This window comes from Lissotriton helveticus, chromosome 8 (genome assembly GCF_964261635.1).
Source record: "Lissotriton helveticus chromosome 8, aLisHel1.1, whole genome shotgun sequence".
Taxonomy (NCBI): Eukaryota; Metazoa; Chordata; class Amphibia; order Caudata; family Salamandridae; genus Lissotriton; species Lissotriton helveticus.
The window spans coordinates 1578570434-1578591080 of record NC_136069.1 but is presented as its reverse complement, the minus strand read 5'-3'; the positions used below and the strand labels follow the sequence as shown (position 1 = coordinate 1578591080).

The following is a 20647-nucleotide window of genomic DNA, read 5'->3' as shown; positions in this document are numbered from 1 at the left end:
TAGAGAAGCATGCCTTTGTCGCAGCGGTTTACCGATGCCTCACCGGAGAGGCGTGTCGTCACAAGGGTTGCTGTCGCATCACAAGAAAAGCATGTCGCAGGGCCTGTCGCAGCTCCAAAGTTACAGAGTTTGCCGCACGTCCGGCGGGCGTGCACGCATCATCTTCACGTTGTCGCATCGCATCAAGGGCGCCATCGCATCGCACCGGAACGCAGTACGAGAATCACTGCATCACCTCCTCTCCGGTAAGGAACAAGACGCATCCCCTACTCTGCGCAAGCATTGAGAAGCGACGCATCGCCTCCCCCGAAGCAAGGAACCGACGCATCACCCTCCCTGCAAACATTTTGTTTGTTTTGCTTTACGCATTCAGGTGCTTTTGTGAGAAACGGGTTACATTTATCATCAACTTGAACTAAGTTACTTCTACCATCTTTTAGTCTATTTTAGGTACAGTATTGTGGATTTTTGTCACTTGTGGTCTTGTGTTAATGTCTATATAAAGAATACTTATTTTTATAAAACCTGTGTGGTGTCCATCTGTAGTGTTTTCACTGTGTTACTGTATGTGTTAACAAATGCTTAACACACTGCCTCTGAGCTAAGCCTGACTGCTCGTGCCAAGCTACCAAGGGGGTGAGCAGGGATTATCCAGGAGTGTAATCCCCTTTCCCTGATTTAGAAGCAATCAATCAGAACATTTGTAAAGCGCACTACTTACCCGTAGGGGTCTCAAGGCGCTGGGGGGGGGGGGGGGGGGGGGGGAATATGCTGCTACTGCTCGAATAGAGAGGTCTTGAGTAGTCTTCTGAAGGTTAGAAGGTCCTGGGTCTGTTGTAGCAGGATAGGGAGGGTGTTCCATGTGTTGTGGTTGAGGTGGGAGAACGATCTGCCGCCGGAGGTCGCTCTTCGGATGTGGGGGACTGAGGAGAGTTCAGCGGAGCGGATCTGGCGTTTGGGGGTGTAGAAGGGGAGTCGTCTGTTGAGGTATGCTGGTCTGGTGTTGTGTAGTGCCTTGTGTGCGAGGGCGAGGAGCATGAAGGTGATCCTCTTGTTGACGGGGAGCCAGTGCAGGTATCTCAGGTGGTGTGTGATGTGGCTGCGGCGAGGGATGTAGAGGATCAGGCGTGCAGAAATGTTCTGAATGGGTTGTAGTCGTTTCAGGAGCTTGGCCAAGGCTCCAGTGTAGAGGGCATTTCCATAGACCAGCCTGCTGCCGACGAGGGCCTGGGTGACCGTTCGTTCTTCTTGTTTCGGTGGGGATCCACCTGTAGATCTTGCGGAGCATGCAGAGGGTGCTGAAGCAGGAGGATGAGACACGTTGATCTGTTTTGTCATGGAGAGAGTGGAGTCGAGGATGAAACGCAGGTTGCGTGCGTGGTTCGGTGGGTGTTGGTGCTGCTTCCAGTGCGGTTGCCACCAGGAGTCCTCTCAGGCCGAGGGGGTGGAGCCGAGGATGAGGACTTTCGTCTTGTCCGAGTTTAGCTTCAGGACGGCTGTTCTTCATCCACTCAGCGCCGGCTTTCGTTCCTTTGTGCAGGTTGGATTTGGCGGTGAGGGAGTCCTTGGTGAGGGATAGGATCAGCTGGGTGTCATCGACGTAAGAGATGATGTTGATGTCATGCAGTCGGGCGACGTGGGTGAGAGGTGCGACGTAGATGTTGAACAATGTTGGGCCTAGGTATGAGCCCTGGGGAACGCCACAGATTATCTTGGTGGCTTCGGAGCAGAAAGTGGGGGGCGGACGCTCTGGGTTCGGCCGGAGAGGATGGAAGTGGTCCAGTCCAGAGCCTTGTCCCAGATCCCAGCGTCATGGAGGCGTGTGCGTAGGGTGCAGTGGCAGACCGTGTCGAAGGCGGCTGACAGGTCCAGGAGGATGAGGGCCGCGGTTTCGCCGTTGTCCAGCGGGGCTCTGGCATCATCGGTCGTGGCGATGAGGGCAGTTTCGGTGCTGTGGTTGCTGCGGAACCCGGATTGGGATGGGTCCAGGATGCTGTTCTCCTCGAGGTAGCAGGTCAGTTGTCTGTTGACGGTCTTTTCGATGACCTTCGCCGGGAACCGGAGCAGGGAGATGAGTCGGAAGTTCTTGAGGTCCTTAGGGTCAGCCTTGGTTTTTTTGAGTAAGGCGTTGATCTCGGCGTGCTACCAGCTCTCCGGGAAGTTCGCTGTCTCGAAGGAGATGTTGATGGCTTTTTGGAGACGGGGTTCGATGGTGGTGCTTGCTATGTTTAAGATGTAGTGTGGGCATGGGTCTGATGGAGATCCGGAGTGTATGGTGTTCATGATTTTGATGGTGTTGTTGTTGCTTATGTTGGTCCAGGAGAGCAGGGGATTGGTGCGGATGGTGGCTGTGGGGGCAGAGGCCTCCATGGCTGTCGTGGGGGTCATGACGTTTAAGCTTTCGTGGAAGTCTGCAATCTTGCGATGGAAGAAGGTGGTGAGGGAGTCGCACAGGTCTTGTGAGGGTGGGATGTCTGTGTTGGAACTGGGGTTGGGGAGTTCCTTCACGATGTTGAAGAGCTCTTTGCTGTTTGTGTTGTCATCTAGGCGGTCTTTGAAGGAGGCCCTTTTGGCGGATCTGATGAGGTGATGGTGTCTGCGGGTGGCACTCTTGTGGGCTGCGTAGTTGTCCGGTGTTGGTTCACGGTGCAATTTCTCTCTAGTTTTCTGCAAGTTTGATTGAAGACCTGGGGGTCCTCGGTGAACCAGATGGCTTTCTTGCTTGTGTCTGTTGGAGGGTTTCTTGATCGGTGCAGTTGTCGATCCACTGCCTGAAGTTGCGGGCAGTGGTGGGATTCAGGAAGGTGAAGTGGATGCAGCGATGATCGGTCCAATGGAGTTTGTGGTGTGGCTGAAGGAGACGTGGAAGCTTGCGGAGAAGATGGGGTCAAGCGTGTGGCCCGCAGAGTACGTGGGTGTCATGACGAGCTGTCTGAGTCCAAGGTTGGCAAAGTTGTCGATCAAGGTGGTGGAGTTGGTGTCGTTGTTGTTCTCGAGGTGGAAGTTCAGGTCCCCAAAGAGGATGTAGTCTGTGGAGGGGAGGGCATGTGTACTGACGAAGTCGGCGATGGAGTCGCCGAACTGTGGCTGGGGTCCGGGGGGTCTGTAGACGAGGGTTCCTTTGAGGGTAGTGTTGGGGTCGGTGTGGATCTGGAAGTGCAGGTGTTCGGCGGTGCGTGCTGAGGGTGTCGTCGGTGTTGGTCGAGACTCTGAGGGTGTTCCTGTGGACAATGGCGATTCCTCCTCCTGTTCTGTTGGTGCCGTCCCTGCGGGTGATCTTGTAGCCATTCGGGATGGCTATGGGGATGTTGGGTGCCGAGGAGGGCTTCATCCAGGTCTCCGTCAGGAAGGAGATGTCTGGGGAGGTTGAGTTGAGTAGGTCCCAGAGTTCAACGGCATGTTTGCAGGCGGAGCGGATGTTGAGAAGGATGCATCTGAGGTGGTTGCGTTACTTCACGGTGGGTGGCTTGGCGGATCGGATGCTGGTGAAGCTGCAGTTCCGGCAGGAGAAGGATCCCTGGGTGTGCTTCTGGGAGGCTAGGAAGCAGGTGTGTGATCGTCCAGTGTTAAGTGTGTGGAGGGTGCTGTTATTGTAGCGGTGTCGGGCATCGTGGCGTTCGCGGGGGCCAGGGGTTTGGGCGCTGGGTGTGGTCCAGGTGCGAATGGGCACATACTAGCTTGCCTTTGGTGTGCCAGCGGCGTGGCCGCACAGGAAGGGGAGGTGGAAGGGAGGAGCAGCTGGGAGGTGGGAGCGGACGAATGGGCGAGCAGGAGGGGTGGGGCCTGCAGGGGACGCAGCAGCGGAAAAAACAGGGAGGGAGGATCGGCGAATGGTGAAGGGTACAGAAGGCAAAAAAGAGCACAGAGAAGTACAGAGAGGAGAATGATAACACCAAATGCAACAATGCAAACAAGAGCAAGAGATAAAACAAAATTACAGTGCAATTAGAAGCAAATAGGAGACCTACAGCCTACCACTGCCACAGGGATGAGGCGCAGGTGGTAGCCTGCGGGTGGAGGAGGGCCTCGAACTCGTGTCAGAGGCAGCAGCAGCAAGCAAGACACGGGCAAGCAAGTGGTGCTGTTGCGGCTTGGGGGAGCGACCTACCTGTGAAGGGTCAAGGGTCGCTATCTGGTCAAAGGTACCTACTTCTGCCAACTAGAGACCCCCAGTTCTAACAGTCACATTGCCAACATGTTATATACCATGGCTGAATTTCAGAAGAGGGGCAGCCCCTTCGAGCCTGTCACTTGTCAAGGAAAGCTATCACATCACCCAAATGCGATCCTATCAGAGCAGTGTACACTTCGTGGGACTTTGGCAAAACGGGGGATTAATTAACACAGGAAAAGAAACGTGGTGCTCGCCAGGTGTCGTGGAGTAAAGAAAACAGATACAATATTTGCGGTGCCACAGGTGAGGGAAACTCCCAACCCCTCAGAAAATGGATGAGAACAGTTCCTATGCACACACGTATGAGTAATATTGAAAGTTCAGAGTATTGTTGATGAAAGGACAGAAGCAAGTAGTGTCTCTTGAAGTATTTTCTTGTTCTTTATTCAAGTGATACCCAAAAGTCCAGCCAACACGTGTTTTGTCAATAGGGCATTAACCCTTGACTTCTTCAGGGCTGTTACGAAGTGAATAATATCATAGACCGAAAAACCGGTGATAATTCTGACCCGGCAGGTCATAAGTAGTCCAATCAGTATCATTCCATAAGTAAAATGCTGTAATCCTTTAACTCAGGTCATCAAAGAAACACAGTGTAAGTCAAACGTAATGCCGAAGTGTGCACTCAAAAATCAAAGAAGGCCAAAGTAAGCCATAAGAGAGTTTGAATTGAGTACGCTCCGTAGTCAACACTCTCCCGAGAATGCGTTCTGTACTGGTCCACAACTATGTTTCTGTGATGCCCTGAGTTATAGGCTTACAACATTTTTACTTATGGGATGATACTGATACTTAGGTCTATGATATTATTCGCTTCGTAACAGCCCTTAACAAGTCAAGGGATAATGCCCTATTGACGAAACACGTGTTCGCTGGACTTTTGGGTATTATTTGAATAAAGACAAAGAAAATGCTTCAAGAGACACTACTTGGTTCTAACTTCGTGGGACTTTGACTTCACCAACAGTTGGCGGGTGTCAACAGTCATTACACCACACTCACTCAGTCACTCACAATCTTCTATGTTTTGTGGGTGACTGCATAAGAAATTCAATCTATTTTACCACAAATTTGCATAGACATGCAGTTATACTGATAAAACAATATAGTGCACAAATGATAATGCTGGGGAATCCGGTTTTAAAAAATACATATAATTTGCTAATCACTAAGTAAAGTGTCTTGATCCTATTTAAATCTTTGTTTCCATCACACTTCAGAATTATCAATGAAAAATATGAGTCGTATATTTTGAAATATTTCAATGTGCGTTAGGAGAATTACATCATACAGCCTTTCCTTCACTCCCTGTACACCAACAAAATTGTCACCTAGGTCATTAAAAAAACATCCTCTTTCTTTGCAGTCAGAGAAAAAAAGGAAACACCAGTTTCCTTTTTAGGTCTAGCACTGAGGCATGCTGTATGGAGAATGGAATAGAAGGGTTGTATGTTGGAACTACGAGTTCCCCAACCACGACTTTCCTAACAACGAGGTCGCAACCACAACCTCGTCTTAACCACATTTTTTTACCACATATTCCTTTACCACGTTTTTTTTGTTGTAAAGGAATGTGTGTTAATAAAATCCTTTCCAACTAGTACCCCGATCCCCCCACCCCTTAAAAACTAATTTCCCCCACCCTAAAAATAAACTTGATCGCCCACACTCCCTTAAAACAAACACGATCACCCACATCCCATTAAAACTAACTCCAAACCCCCACCCCAAAACACTAACCCCAAACACCCCAACCCCTTTATACGAATCCTAAACCCCAGCCTTCTAAAAACTATTTCCCCCACTCTAAAAAATAAATACGATCATCCACAAACCCTAATAACGAATTCCCCCCTCCCTATTAATAAACATGATTAGCCCCCACCTCCTAATAACGATCTCAACACTATTTTAACTAATTCACCCTCCATAAAATTAATTAGGAACACCCATACCCCCTTAAAACTACCCCCCAAACCCCTAAAATCTAACCCTAATCCCTCCCACCCCTTGAAAATTAACCCCCCTTACCTGTTCCTCTGCGACGTTCCTTCGAACTCTGCCCTGCCTGAACATTATTCAGAATCAGCCTCAACTATGCACACGCATGGTTAAGGCTGACTCAGTGTTAGGGCAAGTCATTGTTCGGCTTGCGTGACTTCGGAAGTCGTTGTTCAGGTTGTTTCTCGAATAGAACCCCCGTCCATTCTCCACCCATATTTGTCATTGGCTTGGGTCATTGCCCTTCGTAAATGCTGGCTACTGATTTGCTAATAGGCTTGTTAGTCCCTCTTTAGTACCGCCTTGTCTTCTTTTGTAACCTCCCATAATAACTGGCCCTTTTACTTCGGTTGTTACACGGTACGTAATTTTTAGTCTGTAAGCACTATTTTCTTTAATGGGCTTCTCCTACTACAGGCACAACATGCTTTCCTGCAACATTCAGCGCACCATACAAGCTTTCACTTAACAAGCAGCCCAGGACAATGGCGGACGCTTCTTTGATTAGGTCTCGAATTTACAAGAGTTTGAGCTACTGGCATTGCAAATGACAAAGCCTTTTATTTATGTGGTAATTAGCAAAACAGATAAATAAAAGACATTGTTTTTTACAATGCCAATAGCTTAAACTCTCGCAAATGCGATACCTATTGCATTGCAATTGCTTGTTAAAAGTACAAGCAGAAATTTGTCAGAAGACAAAGCCTAACATTTGACCTTTGTCTTTTAATGCACAACAAATGGGACAAGATAAAAACAAAATGAATTTAATGCAATCGTTATTGCGAATTCACCTTCTGAACCCCAGCATGGTTATTTGTGGGGAGTTGTAGCATCCCCGGCCCCCCTAATTCCAGGGCTTATGCTTATACTTCCCAGTATAATTAATCTATTCGTTCGGGGCATCTCAATGACCTTGTCCATTTTCTACACTAAAGCCACAGTGGGAGTTCAAAAGAAACGCACTGTGGCAAATAATAGTCAGCAGTAACCAGTTCCGGATGACCAAATAGGCCTTTGTGCCCCTACCCTTTTAGGGTCCAAGCGACAACAGATCTAAATAATATTGATTTGATCTTGAAAGAAAATTACAATCAAGCTTTCTTGAATTCTTTCCAAAAGATAGAATCAAGTCAAAGAAACGAAATATTTACATTAAAGACTGTATAGAGAAAATACTGAATTAATGTAATGTACCCATTGAATATTTAGTTTTGTTGGTTAATTAATTTTTTTTTATAAATTGTGTTTAATAACATTAATACTTGTTAAGGTTTCTTTTTGTGTAATAAAACTGGTTTATTCAAATTGTTGGTTGGTAAAATTAAGAAAGTATTCATAGATAATTTGGGAGGGGGCCCAGAAATTTCAAGTGCTTAGGGGCCTCCATAGGGATTAACCAGGCACTGGCAGTACCCTCTCTTTCTTTGGCACGCTGCCCCTGTGTGTTTCACCCCTTAGCGGTTGACTGCGTACTTCATGAAGCGGTGCACCTCTGGTCTCTGATAAAATTTCAACTCATTGTTACAATATTTCACATGCTGCTTCACGTTCCCATGGTTTCCATCATGGGCCCAGCGGGAGTTTTGCTACACTTTCCAAATAACTGACTGGCGTATGGCTTTCAGTTTTAGACTTTGCATTGTAGTACCGACTGACCTGCACTCCTACAGCACGGGATGGTGGTCAGTGTCTGAGGAGTGGCAATACAACAGCTGTATCCAAACCAAGACGCCATTAGCTAGTACACTTTGGTCGCAGTCACGTTCTCTGCATTTGTAGGGCTACCACACTCATTTCTGCCTGAATCTTTGCATTCGGTAATAAAGCCAATCAAGACATATCAGAACTGAGACGAGCCCCAGAACTTTGTTAGTAGTAGATCTACTTTCATTGTATTCAATAAAAGAAATAGGTATTGCCTTCATAAAATCGTTGTGAACATTTGAACTAATTTATTTCCCAAGAGTTATTTTGAAAATGTTAATCTTATATTTCCACTGTAGACTAACTTTCAATTTAATATGGTAATGGAAGTCGAAATTGCAGCTTAGCAACATTGCATTCGGATTAGAAGCATATTTAACTTTTGTTAGCCACATATTATGTTTTATTGCCCAAAGTTCTATAATTGGATTTTCTGCATACAGCACATACATTAAATAAAATCCAAGTAGTAAATTTGGTGCATGGAAACACGCATGCACACTGTTATCTATATTACTGCAGTTCCATCTAGTACAATACTTTCTAACCATGCTGTGTACCTCTTTATATAGATTTGTGTAACATTTACAAACAGTCTACAATGCCTTACTTGTAAAAGCGATTCACATAATATAACCAGTGCCACAGGTCGAAGCTAGGATTTTAATCAACACATTGTTTTGTTTATATGAGAGGGCAGTGGCATTGTTTCTAGCTTTCATTGCAACCATCTCCTTTGACACAGGAGTAGTTAAAAGAATGAGTTTCGGCAAAGCCAACAGGTCTGCCCTTAATGTGCTAATGCACATATTTGTACAGGTCTGTGGCTCCATGGATTACAATAAGTAGAGCCAGAACTATTGGCTTTACTGATGCCTGGTTTAGGCAACTGGATTTTCCAGGGGGTGTGTGTGTGTAAACATATGTGGTCATCTATGTGACTCACACAAAAAATGAAGCCTGTGAAAATTGTGAAACAATAGGATTGCGTTCTGCGTAGAGTGTATGTATGAGATAAAGAATGTAATGTGTGATGATTCAGTGCATTTTTGAGATGTAAAATAATCCTTCATGCATTGCAATGCGATCACTCCACAGGCAATGGAATAATACACCAAATACCCACTAGTATGAGGTGAGAGAGGGTACTCCTCTGGATGGAGCCACATTCACATAAATGGTGGCAATAGATCTAACAAACACCTGTGCTGTGAAATCAAAGCTAAACAGGAGGGAACCAGCATCAGGATAGCAGCATAAAGGAAGTTCTTAGTGCGGGGGAAGGATGGAGTTTCAAACTATTTTTCCTCAGGGGAGAGCAAACAGAGGTCCGATGGGACTGGCATCAACATTGTGCTGTTTCTGCTTGATTTCCAGTCCACAAATGATATTTTCAGTGACCAAGGTAATACAACCATCCTCCATTTTCTCATGCATTACACCCACCTCGGCAGTGAAGCACATCTTATTAGGGTGAACCTGGACGTCTCATTTTACTGAAGTTGCTTCCGTAGTTGTTTCGTATCTGTACCGTTTACTCTCCTGCTGCACCCACTTCTCTTTTACAGCAACCTGTCCTTCATATGCCTCAAAAGCACATTTCATGATCCTGCACATTAATCTTTTTTTGCTACACACACCTATCCCTTTCTTCCAGTTGTAGCTGGCATTCCACTGCACCTGCATCTCGCATTCCTAGCACCTTCATGGCTTTCTCTTGTTCATCTCTCACCATTCTCATATGCGCCAACAATTCACTTTTTTCTGCCCCTGTAACACGCTTCAGGGTGCACATTTGGAATCCTTCTCAACTTCAGTTATTCATATCTGTGCTGCGGGGGGCATGGAGTTTTAGCCAATTAAAAAACTGAGTTGCCAGTGCAGCTTGAGTTGCCAATGCAGCGTGAGTTGCCAATGCAGCTTGAGTTGCCAGTGCAGCGTGAGTTGCCAGTGCGGCGTGAGTTGCCAGTGCGGCTTGAGTTGCCAGTGCGGCTTGAGTTGCCAGTGCGGCTTGAGTTGCCAGTGCGGCTTGAGTTGCCAGTGCGGCTTGAGTTGCCAGTGCGGCTTGAGTAGCCAGTGCGGCTTGAGTAGCCAGTGCGGCTTGAGTAGCCAGTGCGGCTTGAGTAGCCAGTGCGGCTTGAGTAGCCAGTGCGGCTTGAGTAGCCAGTGCGGCTTGAGTAGCCAGTGCGGCTTGAGTAGCCAGTGCGGCTTGATTTTTTAAGGATGTGCACAGAGTAAAGACTCTTCCCTAGAACTTCTGAGGCCACATGCCAGCAACCCTGTTGTGAGGCTTCCATACTAGCAAAAACCACCATCCTCATATTATACAAATGGGCAAAGAAAGGCAGTATCGCTGTCCTATACATCTTCTCTGATGCCAAAAATAAATGGTTGTGGGCCAGATGTATCAACCTATTTTACTCATTTTGTGTCAATGGGGAAATGTGAATGTGTACATATGGCCCTTTATTACTTATTTCTATGTGTAGCTTATTTGTGACAGTTTCCAGCCAAGGCACTTTCAGGTCCAATGGAGCAATTTAATTTACAAAAAAAGAGTCCAAAGGAGTGGATGTCATTTTTATTGCTGAATACACACATTTCATTATTCTTTTTAGTGGGAAGGATACCACTTCTACCTATTCTTGTTTCCTGCATCAGTAAAACCAGTCTCTGAACCATATCACTATCTAGCGTTTCTAAAGTTAGGGCCACTGGAAGTGTGCAATCCTGCAGCTGCTGCAGTTTCCTCAGTATTATAAATTCACTGCTGCCTAATTTGGCAGACATTTTGCAAAGGTTACCTGGCCATATTCCAGTTGTTGATTGCTGGATTTAGTTGTAAAACATGTGCTAATGAGATGAAACTTTTGCCCAGAAGACATTAATGACCCAAATGAATGGCCTGGAAAGCAGTTTTTGTCTGCAGAATGAAAAAACATCCTTACACAATTAGTATTAAATCTTAACAGGGTATTGTTTTACCTTACACATTTAAATGCAAATAAACCGGCATGAAATGATGCATCCTTCTTCGTCATGAAATATTTTGTTTAATTATTTATTCAAATTCATGTTACTTCAAATACATTGCTCTCAAGGCAGCAGTTAGAGAGTGCCCTAGAGTACAGAATTATCACAAACATTCTTCTTTTTAAGGCCTTATGTCTTCAAGCTAGACTCTTACAGATCACATATGTAATGTTCAGGGCTGTTCTGCGGAGCTCGTCCTTAATGCAAAGAGATTATTTAGTAGCTCATGGTGTGGACATAGAACAAACCTTAAATTGAAACCCAGTTGTAGTCAGTGGGGCGATGTAGACTGAACGAGGAACACATGTAGCCTTTGTTTCTGCTGATGGCAACATTGCTTGATTTACAGACCTGCAAACACTACAGGCATAAACAGGGAACATCTACACAGGCATCATGTAGACATACATGTGGATACAACAAACGTATCCACAGGTACACAGACAACATGCATACATGCCCAGATAGGTAGCACCTACAGATGCACATGCACATACAATGCATGCACGTACATGGATACATGCGGTCTGTGTGCTTGTCAGTCATTTCTTTAATTGTGGATGTGTATGTTCTCTGTGAACATATATGCAGAATGTTGCAGGCTGATCCGAAGATGGTGGACGCCTCAAACGCGAAGTGTCTCATTGAGCCAGATCCAAAAAGGGCAAAAAGGTATCAATGAAAGGAGCTGACCAAAGGCTCTATTCATTTATACACAGTGAGAGAACATAAAGAGAGCAAACGTTTAGGTAATTATAAAGCTTGAATATTCTAGTGGGATTGACATTTTCACAAATAGGAGATATCTAATATAAATCAGCCGCATTGTATGTGCAATGTCTTGTGTCGTGAAACAGACTGAATCATATATGTTACACTTTTAGCATGCCAACTAAACTTCAAGCACAGAAGGTAAGCTTTAAGCTCATTGCTTGCACTAAATGTATAAGTTCTTACCTCTTTTTGCATTTCTCTTGGAAAGAAGAAATAGGGGACAGCAGAAAGCCCCACAACACTGGCGGCCACGAGAAAGCCCATCCACCAAGCGCCCACCCATCGAGGATCCTTGGGAGTGAGAACAACGTCAGCTACACAAAAAAAATGAAATACATTTATTTTTTTCATATATTGTTCAGAAGAGGCTGCAAAACCTACTGGTTATGGCTACTCCTCCATCCAGCCCACTATACCGATTACAAGGACAATGCTCTTCCCGGGATGAACATGAGAAAAAGTTTAGAAAAGGTATTTTATATTTACAATAGTATTTTAAATTGGGTGGAAATGGGGCCTGCTCTGAGCAAAGTAGGGAGAGAGAACCTTCTTCAGAAGGAAGGGTAGGACTCTTCCAGGGGCATCTCTTTAAAACTCAGAACAGGGGTATCTGACTCTAGTCTTGGAAGGCAACATCCATACCAGATTATCATGATATCGAGATAAAAGAGGTTTACATGCAAAGGTGCTCACTGAAACTAATTCACATAGTAATCCTGAAAATTTGGCACAGATCAGGACCTCCTGACCCAATTTTAGACAGAATATTTGGAAGTTTTGAGAAAACCAGTTGAAATACGACTGGGTAAGCTCGGCGGCCAATGAACTTGTCCAGGTCAAACAACGGTCGCGTAATAGATCTGCCCCGTCGGCCCCCTGGTATTCAGAGGAGTTACGTACCCATAAACAACAGTGTAGGAACAAAGAGAGGCATTGGCGGAAAGACTACGCAGAAGAAGCCAAAACCAAGTACAAAGAATCAGACGCTAAATATAAATTCTTAATTTGTGAGGCAAAGAAAAAGTACTACTGTGAGAGAATCGAATCAGCAAAAAACTCTAACAAAGCATTATACGATACCACCAAACAGCTAGCTGGATTTTCTCCCAACCTGATACCTCCCCCCTCCCAATCACTCTGCGATGATCTGTCTAACTTTTTTTACAGTAAAGTCGAGGACATCTATCGGGTATTCGCAAATAACGCTAATACCTTCTTGATACTGCCTACCCCCCACTCTGGTCCTATTTTCCAGCAGTTCACAGATGTTTCCTGCCCCCAGGTACGGAACATCATATCCTCTATCAAATCGGGCTCTGCTCTAGACCCATGCCCACTGAAAGTTTTGCTCCCGATCATAGAGGTGGTTCTCCCGGCTATGACTGCAATTTGAAACGCCATGTTTAGTACAGGCGTTTACCCAGAGATTTAAAAAAGACCCTTATAAAACCCCTCCTCAAAAAACCGAACCTCGATAAGGAAGAATTAAAAAGCTATCGTCCAATTGCCAGTCTTCCTCTCTTGGCAAAAATAGTTGAAAAAGTTATGAACTTCCAACTATCAACCTTTATTGAGGAACACAAGTTACTGGATGAATCGCAGTTCGGCTTCCGTCAATACCATGGAACAGAGACCGCCCTGGTTAAAGCGGCGGACGACATTAGATCTATCCGGGATCTGGGAGGAACAGCAGTCCTGATACTGCTGGACCTATCTGCGGCCTTCGACACGGTCGACCATGTCACTCTGGTCGATCGTGTCGAAAACATGGGCATCCTGCAAAATGCCAGGAAACTTCTTGCCTCTTTTCTTGCGAAAAGGTCCCAGGTCGTCACCATTGGACCCTTTGAATCTTCCTCCTTGTCACTGCCAAGTGGAGTCCCCCAAGGCTCATCCCTTAGTCCGACACTATTTAACATTTATGTGTCGGACCTTGCCAAAGTCATTCGGGCGCATGGGATGAGCCTCACATCCTACGCAGATGATACCCAATTGGTCCTCGCCGTTAGGAATGATGGGCACAAAATTGCCACCAATTTCAATCAGGGTATGCGGGCAATAGGGAACTGGATGGCTTCCAATTGCCTGAAATTAAACTCCGACAAATCGGAAGTTGTTATTTTCGGCAATTTAACTCCGGAATGGTCCTCCCTTTGGTGGCCACTAACTATGGGCCAGCCCCCGGCTCCAGTTAGCAAAGTAAGGAATCTGGGAGTCATGTTTGACAAGCGCCTCAATTTTCTACCTCATGCAAACCAGATCTCCTCTTCGGCTTGCCACAAATTACAGCTCATAAAAAAATCTTGCCATTTTTACCCGAGAATGCCGGAAAAACCCTGGTGAGCTCCCTGGTTTTGTCTACCTTAGAGTACTGTAACGCTTTGTTTTTAGGTGCCCCAGAAAGAGTGTTACAAAAAATGCAGATTATTCAAAATGCAGCTGCCAGGCTCCTTGGGCGTATCCCTAAACATCAATCTGCGTCAGAAACCATTAGACAGTTGCATTGGCTGCCTGTAAGGAAGAGAATTAAGTTCAAGGCCCTTTGCTTAGTATAGAAGGCTCTACACAATGTCGGACCTGCATTTTTTACTCAAAATCTCATCCCCTACAGTCCCTCCAGAACGCTACGCTCATCCAGCTCACACGAACTGGTGGTACCACGCACCAAATCTGTCTCATGGGGAGACAGAAGATTCCTTGTAGCAGCACCTAAACTCTGGAACACCTTGCCACACTCTATCAAAACAAGTACCTCCCTCTGGTCTTTTCGTAAGCACCTCAAGACCTGGCTTTTTAATCAATAAACTCTAGCTTCCATGTTGGTTAAACATTGCAGAGACTCTTAGCGCCGAGATGCCCAAGGGCCTTCGTTCGCGCTTTAAAAGTGTTTTTACTAATAATAATAATAATAATAATAATAATAATAATAATAATAATAATAAATACACAACTTTAAGCATCTGGCCCTTCTTTTATATGAATGTGCCGGCGCAACGTATGTGTACGTACCTGCAGACTAATTGGTTGATCAGGAATTCAACATACATCTATTGATTGTAGCAAGCCTCAACCCCTGGATACAGATCACTAAACCCAGAGGAAGGTCTTTAAAGGGATCACCATGAGGATACGAGGCAAAGCCTGCATGTGCGTTTCTACCCTTCCACAGCTGTGAAAGAGGTACAGAGTAATAGGATGCAGCAGGTCTTATGTGTTGCATGGTGGCTGCAACATTTTTGAGTCAATGGCTACAAAAGGTCAGAGTACGGTGTGTATAGTTACAGGTTGTCCAAAATATGATTTGGTGAAAGTCAAGATGTGCCAAAAGGGTGTGCAATCACATCACATCCTTTTTTGTTTGTTTGATCTGTTTATTAAGTTTTTCATGGTACAGTTACATAGTAAGTGCAGTAACAATAAGAGTAGAAGGGTATTAATATCTAACTGATCGTCAGTTCAGGAGATCAAATCACATCCTTTAATGAAGATTGAGCAACTGAATTTTGACAATAATATTCTGGTACAAGAATATCAAAAAGAGTATCGAGGGACAAAATATTGAAAGGTAACAGCACATAGGGAAGTACATATTGACTATTTCTACACCCACATCTACATACCATGAAGATAAATGCACATCGAAGGTTCATTTATGAGGAATTTGGTATAGAAGATCTAGACTTTGCCTGTTGAATTTTTAATTTCGATATTCTGTCCAACCGATATGTTGGGGCTCGATATTTAGGGTGTACACCCTTATTGAATGACAAATCTATTTCTACATGTAAACACACAAGCAGAATTTCCCTTCGTTAAATGGACATTTTGCGCTGTCTGCTCCATGCATTACTTACAAAAGCAAACACTGAAGTTTCAATTTCATTGAGATTTTTAGCAGTTTGAAAGAATGTTTTCATTTAAACAAATGAGTGGAATTTTGAATTGCCGGAAACCACACTAGTAGAATACATGCAACCCTATTTAAGAAAGGAACAATGCTGAAACACTAGTATTGGGCTTTTCTTCTCCAACCCTGTGGTGTACTGTTAAACGTATACACTGAAAAAGAACAAATGTGTCAATCACAGTTCCAGCGAATTTATAAATGGAGAGGAGGTAAATATTGATGCAGGATATAGAATGTGGAGCCAACCCAGGAGCAAACAACACTTAAGGTTAAACCAGTTCAAATTAACCTGCCAGGTTTAAAGAACGTCCTTGACATTCAGACTTTTTAAGATCCACTGAAGAACATTATAGGAAATGAAAAGCCAGGACATGCAGCCAACGTACCTGCTGGAATTTTGTCTATGTCCACATAATACCGCAACATGGCGGATCCCAACATGAAGGCGACCCCAGGGCCCATGAACGTCACAGAGTAAAGTATACCTGAAAAAGTAAAACATTTGATTATAGTTTCAACAAACAACTTAAAAATCAGATAAGGTGTTGACAAACAATATGCAAGAGTGCAAGCTAGCAATATATTATCGATCCTGAAGTATATAGTAATGATGCACCAAAGTTACCGTAAATGTGAACAAGTGCAAAAGAATATATTGCAATAAGGATTTGCAAAGCCAGTAGATCGTGCCAATGAAAGCTATTGGCTTTGCAATTATTTATCCATGCTGTGCAATAGCACAGAAAAAAAAATATTTAAAAAAAGGCAATGACACAGACAGCACTAATATGCTTTAATAGAAAAAAAATTATGTTGAGTGAGTTGGAGGACTAGGAAACACTGAGCCAGGGAAGGAGAGAGAAGACGCAGGTGGGGAGCAAGGACACGCAAGACACTATGCGACAGCACGCTTACAATGTTAGCTAGGGCAAAAAGGTAACAAGAGAGGGCAAGCAGGAGGGGCCGTGGCAGCAAGCTAGCAATGGAGGGCGGGTGGGAAGGGCTTGAGGGCCATACAGACAATGGAGGGAGGGTGGGAATAGCAGCTAAAACTGAGGGCGAAAGGAGATGGAGAATTAAGCTGACAAGACTGGGTGGGGGCGGTGGGGAAGCAAGCAGAAAACAAACATTGGGAATGTGGTGTAGAGGAAGCATGCTGGCAACAGATGGTGGGCAGGAGAAGCGGGGGAAAACAAAAGGACAACAGAGGGTGGGCGGAACGGGGCTGGGAAAGTAAGCTAACAATTCAGGGTGGATGGGAGGGAATGCGGAAGCATGACAGAATGTAGGTGGGAGGGGCTGATAAAACACCCGGATTACAGACAGTGGGTGGGCAGGGCGAAGGGAGCAAATAGACAACGGGGTGGTACGGAAATAAGATTGACAAGGGTAGGTAGGCTGAGAGAAAGCAAGAACAGCAACTGATGAAGGGTGAGGAACACAGAAGGGAGAGAAGTACATAAGGGTGAAAGCTGGAAAATGCCCACACTCATGTGGAGTGCTTAAGAAAAAAGAAACAAGCATTTGCAATGCAATAGGTCTCGCATTTGCAAGAGTTAGAGCTACAGGCATTGTAAATGTGTTTTACTTATGTGTTTTGGAGTGGATGTATGTAATATGTAGTGGAATGACGTTCATATTAATGCTGCATTTTTTGGGGAACAATACCATCCACTACATTTGTTGAAATATCCTTATGGTGGGTGTTTGCTTTTAAAAATGAACAAAATGCATTATTTAAAATAAATATTGCATACACACGTGAGCCTAAAGTCGAGTTTAAATGAAATCAACAACTGTTAAGCAATCACAATCTCTTTGTTTAGAAAAATAACGTTTTTACAGGATGTAAACAGTCCTATGCTAAACTAGAAGAGTTAATCAAAGGTTATGTCGGGTTAGCATGCAGTTTTGTATACAAATCAGTAACTCAATTTATATCTAATGTTAAGTTGTAATAGTTGCCAGCAAGTAAGATAAGCATCACTGCAGTAAACAACATGTGTTTCAGATGTAAAACATTTGTCTGTATTTGAAATGCGTGGGAACTACTGGGATGTATGTGCTTTATAACTAAAATAAGAACAACGCTGCACAGACAGTGTTTGTATTAAACCAAGGCACGTTTGTTATAAAAAAACAAAAAAAAAACAAAAAATATATCAGGTTCATTATAGTTAATTTTAAATTTAGAATATCATAATTGCATGCTGTTCCAAAAGAAGCCAGTGGTTTAAAAAAAAGTAAAAAGCATACAAACATGAGTGCAAATGTTCTTCACAAAATGAGTTTATTCAACGCTTGTGAAACAAAAAACACAGAAACATACTATTATGTTCAAATGTGTTCTGCACATATACATAGGTTTCAGTTATACTTCTATCCATTTTAGAGACTGTAAACTCCCTTGATCGATTACGTACTGTAATAAAGGAAGCCGTATAGTTGGGTGAAATTAACCATTAGTTGGTTTTGTGTGGAATCTGTATTCAGGGCTGGTCATAAATTACATAGTTATCGCTTTTCTTTGACCGGGGGACCAGAGCATGGGTGAGCAGGTATGTGGGAGCCTGCACGATTTGTCAGAGGAAAGAATGCAATGTGCACTGCATTTCAAGAAGCTGTTTGTCACGTACTATTTTTGCATTTGATGCCCAGGGCTGGGGTAGGTTTCTCCACTCAGGTGGGAAGGAAATGCCAAGCATTTACTGAGAATTAACTGTTTTTTACCCACAAAATGAAATATTAATTTTGAAACACAGAAATGTTTATTTTTCCACACAGAAAGCGAGCAAAGATAAAGATTAATACTACAAAGGAAGAAAAGGCAATATTTTCAAAAGGGCTAAGTAAAACCACAAAAAAAGTCACATGAGTTTTCAAAAGACGGGAGATGGGGTAAGCAACAGCAAAAATAAATAGAAAAACACTTTCTATGAATGTTCATTTTAAACACACAAATTGAGACAAAATAAAGATTAACATTCCAAAGGAAGAAAAAGGCAACATTTCCAAAAGATGGGAGAAGGCCTAATCGAAACCAAAAAAAAAAGGTCTTCAAAAGACATGGTAAACGTAACCAAAAACAAAAGTCACACACATGCGAGTTTCCAAAAGACAGGAGATGAACTAAGCTAAACCAAACAAAAAAAGTAGTTCGAAAACATATGCTATAAAACTAACTTGAGGAGTAATATTGTACTTGATCGGTGCTCGTGGGGAGGGAGGACAGTAAAAGAGGCATGACAAATGCATGCCTTAAACAAATCGAAAGAAAGAATGGGCGACTGACAATGCAGGCAGGTAATAGCAAGAAGTGGGGATGGACTGAAAGCCTACAGACTGATTACAGCAGGTCTCGAAGAGACTGTGCATGCACTGCCTAGGCTCGGACCTAAAAAGTATTGTATGAAAAATAAGCAGCGGGAGAAATTTGTAAAAAATTCTAAACAGTAACCTACTCTCTAACCCACTTCACATTTATTTTCCTTTTTTTTATGGGGGCCCAGCTGCTGCAAAGTAATGCTGGACCGCTCTCTTGTGTCCTTACTTACTTTCCCATTTTTGTCTCTCCCACTCAATTTTTCCCTCTCTTACTCCCTGTACCATTTTAAATTGTAAAATGTTTTTATTTATTCATTTCTTTTTTAATGGTCTGGCATCTTCAAAGTGGTAACAAGATTTTGGTTGTGGGATGTGCACTGCTCTGTGTTTGCCTGTTTTATCCATGCTCTAGAGTACCACTCCCCTCCTGGAGTGTGTTAGAGAAATCCGTAAGTTGCAGACCTACTGATCGTAAGGCTGTCACCCTAGGCACTGAGTTAATACTGAACTCTATTCAGCCTGCAATTCATTCATGCTTCAATTCAATATCGCTTATTCCGTGTTGTTTCATCAATATTTCAATTTTATTCTTCATTCATAATTTTCTTGTTGTCAACATGTTTCATTCACATGATTTCATTATTTAGTTCCATAATACGTGTATACACATTCCAATGCATTTTGGTGCTCTCTGCACCTTCATCAGGGAACAATCTGCAATTAATAGACAATCATAAAACACCCTTAGTAGTCTGTTCCAACTTGACTATTTCATTTATAATCCTTTTTCTTCTAACTGCGGTTTCTATTAATCCCTTTACGCGCTCGCTTTGACATGCTTTAGTGCACATTTAGTTTTCTGGTTTTATAAACCAATGCCCGTAGTGACTGTAAATGTATCCCTTAAATGTTGGTGTTTACACTTACCATTGCCACCATTATTACACTATATTCAAGGGTAAGTGCTGTCTCCATATCGCTTTATCACTGTCGGCTCATAATTTAGAAACTTTCTAAAAAAGGTCCACATTTATGCTATATTTCATAAGAAGCACCAAGTATTTATACTTCATTCTAACTGGCTCTTGAGCTGACTCCCTTCAATAAAAAATGTCGCTTGCTGCTTGCACTCAACTCATTGTGGTTAAGTAAACGCCCAACCTTTTCACCGCGTCGCCGCATATTTTTGGCGTTTTGTCATGAGACTTACATTACTTGCATGTGCTTCCTCGCTATTGCGCTACGTTATACTTAGCTTGCATTTTCGTATGAATTTAACCTGGGCTCTGCTATTGTGCCACACTCCGGTAAGGGAGAAGCCGCTTCTATCTCACTCAGCTCACCTTGTTAGTTCAAATGTGTCCTCTTTCCTCCGCCGCTGCCAGCGATACTCTCGGGATGTGCTATGACGTGTGCTTCACGTGATGTTAACCCTGAATAAACTATCGCCCGTGCGCGCTGTGTGATATTCGGGCATAGCTGTTTTTTTGAAAAAACTTTATTGGGACTTGCAATTGTCTCATGTGCTTGGTAAACTTTCTGAATGTGCGATCAAGGAGCGTACTACGTTGCCAGTAACCATGACGCCTTGGCGTCTTAAATGTTCAACACATGTCCATTAAAGACCATTCTTATCACATTTAAGGGTATGATGAGTTCCAAATTCATAAGTAACATGTAAATTCAGTCCTGTCATTAAGCCCGTGTGGCTTTAAACTGTTCAGGTG

At 43.7% G+C, this 20647-nt stretch overlaps 1 protein-coding gene across 2 annotated transcripts in view; it reads right to left on the bottom strand.

The window, feature by feature from the left end:
- The window catches only part of SLCO2B1 (solute carrier organic anion transporter family member 2B1), a 498318-nt gene that overhangs the window by 207531 nt on the left and 270140 nt on the right, over positions 1–20647 (bottom strand). For both annotated transcript variants that reach the window (XM_078658583.1, XM_078658584.1), the window contains 2 exons: positions 15983–16081; positions 11873–12003 (listed from right to left, as the gene is read on the bottom strand). In XM_078658583.1, the coding sequence (XP_078514709.1) occupies positions 11873–12003; positions 15983–16081 (230 nt within the window). The remainder of the gene's footprint in view (positions 1–11872; positions 12004–15982; positions 16082–20647) is intronic.